The 10964-nt window shown below is 58.0% G+C and overlaps 1 protein-coding gene across 1 annotated transcript in view; it reads right to left on the bottom strand.

Moving 5' to 3' along the window:
• The window catches only part of PPIP5K1 (diphosphoinositol pentakisphosphate kinase 1), a 54776-nt gene extending 45242 nt beyond the window's left edge, over positions 1 to 9534 (bottom strand). Inside the window, exons 1-9 of the mRNA XM_019503869.1 lie at positions 9419 to 9534; positions 9002 to 9077; positions 8553 to 8662; positions 7442 to 7527; positions 6372 to 6500; positions 4972 to 5093; positions 4120 to 4302; positions 2574 to 2715; positions 1985 to 2208 (exon numbers count right to left, since the gene is read on the bottom strand). Of these exons, the coding sequence (XP_019359414.1) occupies positions 1985 to 2208; positions 2574 to 2715; positions 4120 to 4302; positions 4972 to 5093; positions 6372 to 6500; positions 7442 to 7527; positions 8553 to 8662; positions 9002 to 9077; positions 9419 to 9504 (1158 nt within the window). The 5' untranslated portion in view covers positions 9505 to 9534. The remainder of the gene's footprint in view (positions 1 to 1984; positions 2209 to 2573; positions 2716 to 4119; positions 4303 to 4971; positions 5094 to 6371; positions 6501 to 7441; positions 7528 to 8552; positions 8663 to 9001; positions 9078 to 9418) is intronic.
• Between the last annotated feature and the right edge of the window lie 1430 nt (positions 9535 to 10964).

Below are 10964 nucleotides of genomic sequence, written 5' to 3' on the forward strand. Positions count from 1 at the left end.
AGGAAAGCGAGGCGAGAGCTGGGACAGCCTGCAAGGCTGCCAGCTGGGCCGGCCTGCTCCAAGCCACGCAGCCCAACTGCTGGCGCTGGGTGACTGCTGACCTCCTGGGCTGTGCTGCAAGCTGGGAACAGGATTTGCACCAGGCTGTAGGGGAGAGGAGCCCCTCGTCCAGTGGGACAAAAGCCCAGAGGACAGACCAAGCTTTGCTCAGCCCCAGGACCTTGGTTCCAGCAGAGTCAAAGGCTCCTAGGCAGAGGGTACCACTAGGGCACCTGTCCAAGAGCCCAAGGCGCTTGCCAGCCCTAAGCACAGGCCGTGTTTGGCAGGGGCCCTGGCACCAGGTCCCTGGCACTGGTCCCACAGTGCTGTGCGCTCACAACGGAGCCACACTGGCGCCGTGCCTAAAATGACTCCTTCCACTGTCACACAAGTAGCAGCTCTCTGGGCTCCAGGCTGCTGCCCTCAATCAGTGCCAGTCTGCTTTGGATCCCTGCTCCCAGAGGCCCGGAGCCATCAGCACAGTCATGGTGCCAGGCCAAGGGCAGTGCAGCATGTTTGGCAAAGCCTCACCCGAAGTGCTCAGCATGAGCTCAACGCCTGCAGGTTTCCCCTTGTGCAGGGTGCCAGGCACACCACCTCAGCCTGATTTCTAAAGACTACGGGACTCTGAGGCTGTCACCCTTGCAGCTCTTGACAAGACCGGTGCTTCTTCTTATGGAGTGGGGATGACAGGTCCACAGATCTGGGGAGAACCTCAGGCTATAGCAGGGCAGGAAGGGGAAAGGGCAGCTCAGCCCCTGTGTGCCCAGGGAGCCCTGGGCCCAGCATCCACTGTCAGGTCCCAGTGCTACCAGGCAGATTAGCCTCCAGGGAGGGCTAGGAGCCCAGGAGAGTCCTCCAGATTCCTTCCCTGAATCCTAGGCCCTCTAGAACCACCTGTCAGTGCTGAGGCTTCAGGCCATACAGGAATGGATCCACGCCCTCTTCTCACATGCTGGGGAGGGTCTGAGCAGTGCAGCAGCAGAAGGTGAAGTTCTCTCCTCAGATGTGCAGGGCACCAGGAGTGTGCCACTGAGCATGACCACACAGGAATAACTCTGTTACACCCAGCCTGTAACCAAGACCCCCATGTCCTGGCACAAGTAGATGTGGGCAGTGGGGCTCCCTGTGTGCTGTAAGGCAGGGTCCTAACACTGAATTCACTTGCCCATAATGTGCTATGCCTCAGGGGAATGTGCTGCCAATGCAGGACCAGCTCAGCACCTGGGAGGACCCACCCCTGAGCAGAACTGCACTGAGTACAGACCTATTAGCCCAGTGCATCCTGAAGGGGTGAGCAGCCAGCACTGAGGGGAAGGCTGGCAGGAGGAAGGAGTGGGAAAGCATAAGGGAAGGGGAAGCAGATCTGGAGAAGGGGAAAATGAAAGCTGAGGACAGCTCTCACGCTCCTCAGGCTGCAGAGACATGATGCCAGCTGACTGGGGTGAAGTATTACTTTGACATAACTGGGAACAAGGGGCTGCATAGGCACAGGGCAGCACAGCTGAGATCGGTGCACAACCCAGCACAGGCTAAGAAACACTGTGCTATGTAATGGGCCCTCCTGCTTGGGGCACTGCACCCAGGGCCAGAGCACCTGGCCTCATGCTCTGATCTTGGCTCCTTTCATGCCCCAGCTCCACAGAGACAGGCCTGCCCAGTGGACCTGGACTTACCTGGGCCCCATGGGGGTTGACATCAATGTGAGACTTGGACAGCCAGACCCACCAAGCAGGGCCTGAAGGCTCCTCCCCACTGTCCCCCCATGGGGTGACAGCAGTGAAGCCTCCCACTGGCAGTAATGGCTGTTTCATCCTTGTCATGAACTCAGCAGAGGCCCAGCACACGTCCCTTTTTGGGCTGCATGCCAGGCACTGCAGCTCCAGAGAGCAAGTCCTGCTTGCCCTGGGAGGCTGTAGGAGTCGTCGATGGGGCTGCAGCATACCTGGGGGATGATCACGTCCGCCAGGGCCTTGGAAAGCTTGAAAAGCTCGGCCGTGCCCTCCAGCTGCAAGGTGCTGTTGTGCTGCACATCATATTTGATGCAATCATAGATATCGGGGATCTTGCTGATATCGTAGCGCCCGCTCTTCATGCGGAAGTCCCGCTCCAGCTTGCTCCAGCGCTGCAGCATCAGCTCCAGCGTCTCGCTGTGGTACAGTTGCAGGTCTGCGGAGCAGCAATGATGCACATGGCTTTGATGTGGGGACTGGTGGCCCCAGGATAGAGGGGATGGATGAGAGTCATGCCCAACCCCTCTTCATGCTACTGCCTGCCCTGTGTTGCCAGCTCAAAGGCAGAAGCCAGCTCCACTGCCCTGCAGCTCCAGAAGCCCTGCACCTTCCCACCCCCACCCACCTGAACCATGCTGCTCATCTTGGGCCTGGTCACTCCCTTCCAGCTTTAGCCTCGCCTCTCCCAGGCCTCTATCCAATGCCTCTGGGCTGCAGATGCAGTTTGTAAAGCTCCCTGGTCCCCAGAAGCAGGGGTCCAGGCTCTGCCCCAGACCCTCTCCTCCCAGTCCAGCTGCTCACCTGCAGATTTGGGATCCTCCAACCGTTTCTGTATCTGGGTGGTGAGGTTCTCAATCAGGGCAAAGACCTGGTTGCAGACCTCCACGGGGTTCTGAATGAATGCCATAGAGTTCGTCAGCGAGACACTGCCTGTAGGCGCCAGCTGCAGAGAAGAAACTCAGTGAGGTCGGCATCCCCAAGTACTGCACCCCCAGCCATGTCCCAGCAGAAACACTTGCCTGCTCCCCTTAGTGCTGCAGGCTGCCTGCTGCCCCCTCTGTCCCACCCACCGCAGGCACAACAGCTGTCCACAAAGACCCAGGCAACACTGTCAGGAGCGGAACCATTTCCATTCCATGTTGCTGCCTCTGGTTACAACAGAAATGCTCATGACCACCCCTCCTGAACCCAGTTGCAGAGAGATTCTGGAGAATCTCACCACACTGGAAAGCCCAGATTTTGCTCCTAACACGTCAGAACTGGTGGAGACGAGCGCTGTTGGGTGTTTATCAGTACAGGAACAAGAAGCTCAGGTTCCACATGGAGCATGTGGGGGCTGGACGGATGAGAGCCACAGACAGAAACACTCGAGAGGATTCTCCAGCTCCCCCGAAGGTAGGTAGGGACAGTAGGGGATGTTCTGGAAGAAGTGACCGTGAGAAGAGGGCTCCTGTGAGGAGGCAGATGGAGGTCCCTGGGGAAAGCAGCTCGCTGAGACAGAGGGGAGGGCAGCCCCAGGATTTTCACAGAAAGCTCAGGAGGGCTGGGTGGTGGTCCAAGCGTAGGGGAAGAGATCTGGCACTTTGTCTGTTTTGTTTCACTGTCTCAGAGCATTTGACTTCTTCTTTCCGTGCAATAAGCCCTTTTGTTTTACCCATTGTTTGACAAAAGTGCCTGTATTGCATTGTGATTTCTGGGCAATTAATATCTGGGGCATGCCCCTTTGGTGCAGTGGGGGCCAGTAAGCTTCCACAGACCCAGAGTGCGTCTCTGGGAGACCCTGACAGCTCAGGGGTGTGTCACATCTGCATTGACATCACCAGACACTCGAGCCCAAGATCAAGACATGGGACAGAGAGGCCTGCTCTGTCACCAAGCCCAGTTTCTTGCCGCAACAGGCCAAGATGTAGCCTGGCCTCATTCAGGAGCTTATCAAGTTCCATCTTTTACAGGGTGGGTTTCTGCCTCCCTCGCTCTTTCCGGGGGGTCTGTTCCAGGAGCCCGTGCTTTGATGGGCAGGACCTTCTCTGAACATGAGCTGCTTTGAGAGACTCATACCATGCACAGATCACACTGTCCCAGGTCAAATCTGCTCAGAGGTCTAATGCCTCAACGTTACACTGTCAGCCAAGCCCATGAACTCAGAGTGCCGTGTTTCTGTGACAAACCTGTTTGCATAAAGGCTTGCTGGTTACAACTGTACTCCCACCCTTCAGTCCCATTCTGAAGTTGGTGCCCACCCCTGCCTTTCACACCCATGCGTTGGGCTGGCTCAGGGCTGCTGGGATGCCCTTGTACATGTTGGTACCTGTGGGCCCACCTGACCACAGTGGCAAGGGGACATTACCTTCTCATAGTCCTCATCACCGAACGTGGTGTCCTTCTGCATGATCTCGTGTAGTCGGGCCTTCACACGGTGCTGACAGCTGCTAAGGGAGTCACTGTCGCTGTCCAGCAGCCCATTCATGTTGGCACTCTTCACCATCTGTACTAGGATGGGCGTCAGCTCCCCCTCTAGTGCCAGCAGCCCCTGCAACAGCAGCACAGGCATGGCTCAGCTTGGCCCCGCTGTGACCAACTCTCCTGTGTCACCTCATGCTGCGGGAGACTTGGGGCAGCAGCCCCAGGCTGGGCTCTTCTGCCAGCCCCAGCAATGCCCGACACAGGCTGCCTTCTGGCTGCATCTTGGCTATGCACAACCGGCTACTGGGCAGGTGAGCACCTGAGAGCCGCACGATGCAGACGTAGCTGCACTGCTCTGCATGCACAAAGTAAGCACATTGGAAGTCGAGCTCCAGAAGAAGTGCCCCTTGGCTAGTTGTCACAGCAGACTCCAGCCACCTCCCCCACACCGCCGTAGGAGACCCCTCGCCAGCCATGGCCAGCAGCCCCTCACTCCCAGGCAGCAAGGCTGGCCAGTTTAAAAGCTGCTCTGGTGGCAGGTGGTTCCATCCCAGGAGCTGACTGGGAAAGGGATGCCTGGGGCTGCCAGCACAGTGGCCATCAGGGCGCCACAGGAACAAGCGAAATGATCCCTGGTACCATGGTAATGGGGAGCTACAGTGAAGGGTCCCCCAGAAGAACCCCCTTCCCCCATGTTGGCTGGGCCAGCCTCAAGGAAAACCACTGTCCCTGGGGGAGCCCCAGTGGAGGTCTGGGGAGCTTTGCTGCCAGGCAGGAGCATGCTGAGTGGAAGAACCTTGGCAAAAGCTGCTGCCGTCATCTGCACACGGCCCTCGTCCGAAGCATAGATCTTGAGGTCATGGCGGTAGGTGCTGTGCAGTCGCAGCAGGCCGCAGCCTGGGAAGCCGGCATAGTCCCCTGGAACACAGAGTAGGCTCAGCCTGCATCCGGGTGCATCAGCCTCCATCCCTTGCACCAGCCCCAGCTTCTCTGGGAATCACTGCAGCTGCAGTTCTGGGCTCAGCTCATTGAGCACATGGGCAGCCTCAGGTGCTGCAATGCTGGGGGAGGTCAGCACTACCCACCAAGTGCCAAAGGGAGAAGCTGATGGATGTGGTTTGACCAGACCTGCCGCGGGAGGGGACTGGCCCATCCTCCCAACAACAGACACAGCAGTAGCAGCAAAATGGGGAAGCCACACAAGCCAGCTCCAGGGGGTTAAAGGAATGCAACAGACTATTCTCTGTGGCCACAGGGAACAGGACAAAAAGTAACTTCTAAGCCTGCATAAACAATGTGTTAGAGGGGTAGAGGAGCAGAGGCAACCCTGCCTGCCACCCCACCTCTCTGGGGTACAGCTGTGGCCTAAGAGGAGCAATGGAGGTGGCCAGGTCACGGCGGCAGGGCAGAGCTGCAGCCTGGTGCATGAGTGGATGGCGGCAGGAGGAGGTAAGGGCAGCGTGGCCTCCTCTCCCCCGGTTACTTGCGCTGCTGGCAGCGTGGCTGGTGCAGGACTTCCAGCAGCAGTGGCAGCAATGAGTCTCACTGCCCCACTCTGCCCTCCTGCTCCGAGTCCTGCCTGCTGGGCCACAAAGGCAGTTCACGCCTGTGCCGGTCCAGTCAGACTGTAGCCCCGTGCCCCCTGTGGGGGCACAAATTGGGGTGGGGGCTGTTTTCTACTTCAACTATTTACTGGGTCAGGACTAACCAATGTTTTACAAATGGGTCCTGGTACAAAAAAGGTTGAGACCTACTGCTGTAGGGGACCCTACACAAGGCAAGTGCCTGAACTGCTCCGTTTCTGGGGCCAAAATGCGAGAGGATGCTTCTCCTAGTCACAGGCTTCAGGACAGACACCAGCACGTGCATGAAGCTGCATCTGCTCCTAGCCAGCATGTAGCCAGCCACGCCCGTTTAGCCTGTGAGTGCATGCCTAGATGTCCAAGCAGCAGGGATAACCGAATCACTGCCTGTATGTGAGGGCCCAACACACCATGCGTGGGACTGTAAAGCTGTCTCAAGAGGCATAAAGGGAGCAGGATTCCCCCATACAAGACGAGCATGCCAGCAGGGTCCTGGGCTGCACGGAGCTCAGTGGAGGGGGGATCAAAACAGCACTGTCCCCAGCCCTTGCTGAGCACAACCTTCCCTTGGCACTGCATGCCACCCAAGATGGACCTGCCAAGGGGAGCTCACCTTGGCCACCAGGGTACATGCAGCGGAAGGCCCGGCCCAGCTCCTCCGCCTGGACACGTCCTGCTGGGGTCAGCTCTCCCCCCCACTTCAGCACCAGCAGCAGTGATGGGGCAGCCTCCTTGCGGGCCTCTGCACAGACAAACAGGCAGTCAGGATGTCATCCTCCTGTTGTACTCGGCCTTGGTGAGCCCACAGCTGGAGTACTGCATCCAGTTCTGGGTTCCACAATTCAAGAAGGATGTGGAGAAGCTTGAGAGAGCGCAGAGGAGAGCCACGCACAAGAGATTAGGTCTTATGAAGAGAGGCTGAGAGCCATGGGACTCTTCAGCCTGGAACAGCGCAGGCTCAGGGGTGACCTGGTGGCAGCCTATAAGTACATCAGGGGTATGCATCAGGATCTGGGGGAACGCCTGTTCACCAGAGCACCCCAAGGGATGACAAGGTCCAAGGGTCACAAACTCCTTCAAGACCATCTTGGGTTGGACATGAGGAAAAGCTTCTTTACTGTCTGAGCCCCCAAGGCCTAGAACAGACTCCCTCCAGAGGTGGTGCAAGGACCTACTCTGGACTCCTTTAAGAAGCGTTTGGACACTTATCTTGCTGGGAATCTTTGACTCTAGCTGACTTCCTGCCCTTGAGGCAGAGGGCTGAACTCGATCTCTTGAGGTCCCTTTCAGCCCTAATGTCTATTAAATCTATGAAGTCACAGCAGCGCAAGCCTCAGGCACAAGCTCCAGGACTGACGGGCATGCAGGCGAGGGCAGGAGTCAGCCTGGGCTCAGTTCAAGCCCACTGAAAGCCTCCCCAGAGACTGCGGTGGAGCCTCAAAGCTGGGAGCACCAGTCTGGACAGAAAGGATGCAGTTTTCAGGGGAACAACAGGTGCTGTGGACACAGACGGCAGCAGCCCTAAGCTGCCCAAGACAGTGGATCCCAGATCCTGAGGACACGAGCCCAGGGATAGCAGCCAAGGGGAGGTGTGGCTAGTGCTCCTGGCCAGCACTGCACACTGCTGGGGGCAAGCACAGGGATCAGAGCCCCTCAGCTGCAGGGCAAGGCTCAGGCCCTTACCTTCATCCTCACTGGAAGCTTTCGGGTGCCCGTGGGGCAGGTAGGTCAGCTGCACCTTGCGGTTGATTCCGGAGAAGTGTCCATACCTGTCATGGGGACATGAATGCAGGGAGGCTCAATTCAGCCCATCCTCGGGGACCCAGCAGCACAGCAGTGTGCAGGCTCTTATGCCCCCATGTGCCCAGCCTGGCCAGGGCTCACACAGATGCTCACCCAACACCATGGAGCAGCCAAGACCTCATCCACTACTAGGGCTGGATTAACCCTTTAGTGGGCCCTAGGTGAACAAACTCATGGGCCCCTACTTTTTTTTTCCACTCAATAATTATAACATGTAAAATAAGCACAACTGTGCTCCTTCTTCACTTAGGGCCCTAGGCACGTGCCTCGTTTATCTGTGTGTTAATCCAGCCCTGCCTACTACCCCCACGTACACTATGTCCTGCCGCCCCATGTCCCCATGTGAACTGGAGAAAGGCCTCCTGTGCTCAGCAGCCAGCCAAGCTAAGGCTGCCCAGACAAGTGCTGGATCTCACCTGCCAGCTTGGACCCTCCCCTGCGCTCAAGGTACAAGCCCAGCATGAGAGACCGAGCAGGGAACAGACGCTCTGCCCACAGCACATGATGGGCAGCGTGACAACAAACAAGTGCCGCCTAGGTCCAAAAGGGAAAGATCAGAGCTCCTACTTGTAGGATATTCCAGGATCCCCTGTGGCCTGTTGTTCTGGCCACATAAGATGCTCTGGGCAGCACAAAAGCCAACACCTGGGCCCTGGGCTCATCAGGGTTTTCCATGGTGTCTTTTCTGCGTGCCAGGTGCTACAACAGCCTGCAGTGGTCCCCCCACCAAGGTGGAGGCCTGGCTTGTGAGTGCTATGTGCCCAGGGGACAGCTGCTCCTGCACCCCACAGGCGCTGGCCCTCAGTGCCCACAACAGTAGGAATGGGGCCTGTGGTGCCCTGGGGCCAGTGCTGGCTCCTTGGGGCACTGCTGCCAGCTGACCTGGTGCCCCCGGGGCCAGCTGGGCGGACGCTCCGGGAGTCCCCCCACCCATGGCTGCCATATCGTCCCTGGATGTCGAGCTGAGATGATCCACCTTGTCCTGACTCACATCTCAAGGACACTTTTCAGTTGCTCCAGTTTGGATTTCCTTTCCTCCATCTCGCCATCATTCTGTGTCCCCAGCTCCACCACGAGCAGGCGTGCAATGTCCAGCACTTCCTGTCAGGACCGCGGATGCCATGAGTCAGCATGAGCCCGCGGCCACCAACACCTACTGCCCCAGCGGCCACGGCCCCCAGACAGCCACACCAGCCCACAGCCACCCACCTCCCAGGCCCCACAGCTTCTATTTTCTTACCCACTCAGGCCCCAAGACAAGCACCCCGTCATCCTGCTGGCTGTTTGTGCAGATCTACCCAGCTGCCATGGCCATGGTCAAGACTGCTGGTCCCATGGGAGGTAGTCTTTCCCTCCGGCCCCAGGGAGCGGTCAGGCAACAGACACTTTCCCCCGTCCCCCAGGCTCTTGCACACAGGCCCCCAGATGGCCTCCGCTCACCTGCAGCTGCTCTGGTCTCTTCAGCTTCAGCTTCCCCGTCTTGTAGCCATCGTACTTCTCAAACAGCTCAAAGAACCTGAGCCAAGAGCAGAGAGGCCCAGTGCATCTTCCAGCCAAGATGAGGGTCCTCCCTATGCACCCAGCCAGGCCGCCTTTCACAGGGCAGACCCGGCAGGAGACAGGCTCCTCCCTGCCCATCCCACCCCGAAGCCTGGAGGAACAGGTGTTTTCAGCCTGAGCTGCTTGCTGGGAGCAACAGGGACCCATGACCTTGCAGCACTGCGAGCTGTCACCAGGAGCTCCCCCAGGCGGGAATCCTGGCGAGACGGCACCAGGTAAGCAGAGAGCCTTGGCTGGGGACAGCACCTCCTGGGTGGGGTCCAGACCCCCGCCCCCCAGCACCCCTCCCCCCCTCACCTGGGATGCTTGACCTCCATCTTCATCTTCTGTTTGGGCGTGCGGTCCCCATGCCGTATAACCGCGATCACACAGCGCAGCTCCATCCTGGGGCAGAATAGGCAACCATCAGGATAACATGCCTCCCCCAGCAGAGCCCTTCCTGCTCCCAGCTCACCCCACAACCCGGGAGAAGGCAGGGCTGGGCATCTTCAAGACCATCTGTGTCAGAACCCCGACTCCTGGCTGGGCCGACCCTACCGACACACAGACCTGTGCACAACAGGTGGCAGAAGGCGCCTGCCCCGTCCATGCTGGAGCAGATGCTGCAGGAAGCAGGTCAGGGGGCCTGGGCCAGGGGTCACGGAGGCAGCTGAAGGCAGATTCTGGGCTGTGGCACAGTCCAACAGCACAAGCCTGGGCTTCCCAGTGCTGCTGGGAGACGAGAGGCCAGGCTCCACCTGAGCAGGGCCAGCACAGCCAGTAGCTGCTTCTGAGCAAGGAAGCCTGCAGCTGGCAGCAGTTCCTGCCCCCACCCGCCTCAAGGTTGGTTTTCTCCTGCTCCCAGGTCAAGTCACATCCAGCGCAGAGGCAGGAGGGCCACGTCCCTTGCAACCATTATAACAGGCTGTTCCTGTTCTCCACAGGAACCTCAAGCCCTGTTAAGTGCCAGTCACGCCATGCTACTGAGGCCATGTCATCCCCAGGTCCATGCATCATCTCCCTCGGGTCCGAGAGCACCAGCAATGTTCAACAGTTTTGCAGGCCCCGTGATCACTGTCTTGTCAGATCCATTATGAACATCTGGTTTGTTCCAAAACACCACAAACCACCTAAAACAACGCAAAGGACTCTCAACACCAACCAAGTCTCTTCAAGACCTGAACGTCTAGGAGGATCCAGCAGCAGCCCCATGAAAAGCTCTCTGCACTGTCCACAAATGAAGAAAATACTGAGGAATTCTGGAAGTGGTTTAAAACTGCCATCCATACAGCCTGTGCTGAATCCACTGGCAATACCACCTGGTGACGCCAGGACTGGTTTGATGAACACGGGTTCATTCAAGGCAGGTCATGTCAGACCAACCTGGTGGCCTTCTACAACCAGGTCACCAAATCTTTAGGTGCAGGGGTAGCAGTGCACATAGTCTTTCTGGACTTTAGGAAGGCCTTCAACACCGTCTCTCACCCTGTTCTTATTAAGGAACTGGGGGACTGTGGTGTCGACACCCACACAGTCAGATGTGTCGCCAACTGGCTGGAGGGCCGCACCCAGAGAGCGGTGATGGACGGGTCATTTTCAACCTGGAGGGATGTGGGCAGTGGAGTCCCCCAGGACTCGGTCCTCGGGCCTGCACTGTTCAACTTCTTCATCAGTGACTTGGACGAGGGGGTAAAAAGCACCCTGTTCAAATTTGCTGATGACACTAAGATGTGGGGAGAAGTGGGCATGCTAGAAGGGAGGAATAGACTGCAATTGGACCTAGACAGGTTACAAGGGTGGGCGGATGAGAACAGGATGGGATTCAACACTGACAAGTGCAAGGTACTGCACCTGGGGAGGAAGA

Source organism: Gavialis gangeticus, unplaced genomic scaffold (assembly GCF_001723915.1).
Source record: "Gavialis gangeticus isolate Ggan-Ray unplaced genomic scaffold, GavGan_comp1, whole genome shotgun sequence".
Lineage (NCBI taxonomy): Eukaryota > Metazoa > Chordata > Crocodylia > Gavialidae > Gavialis > Gavialis gangeticus.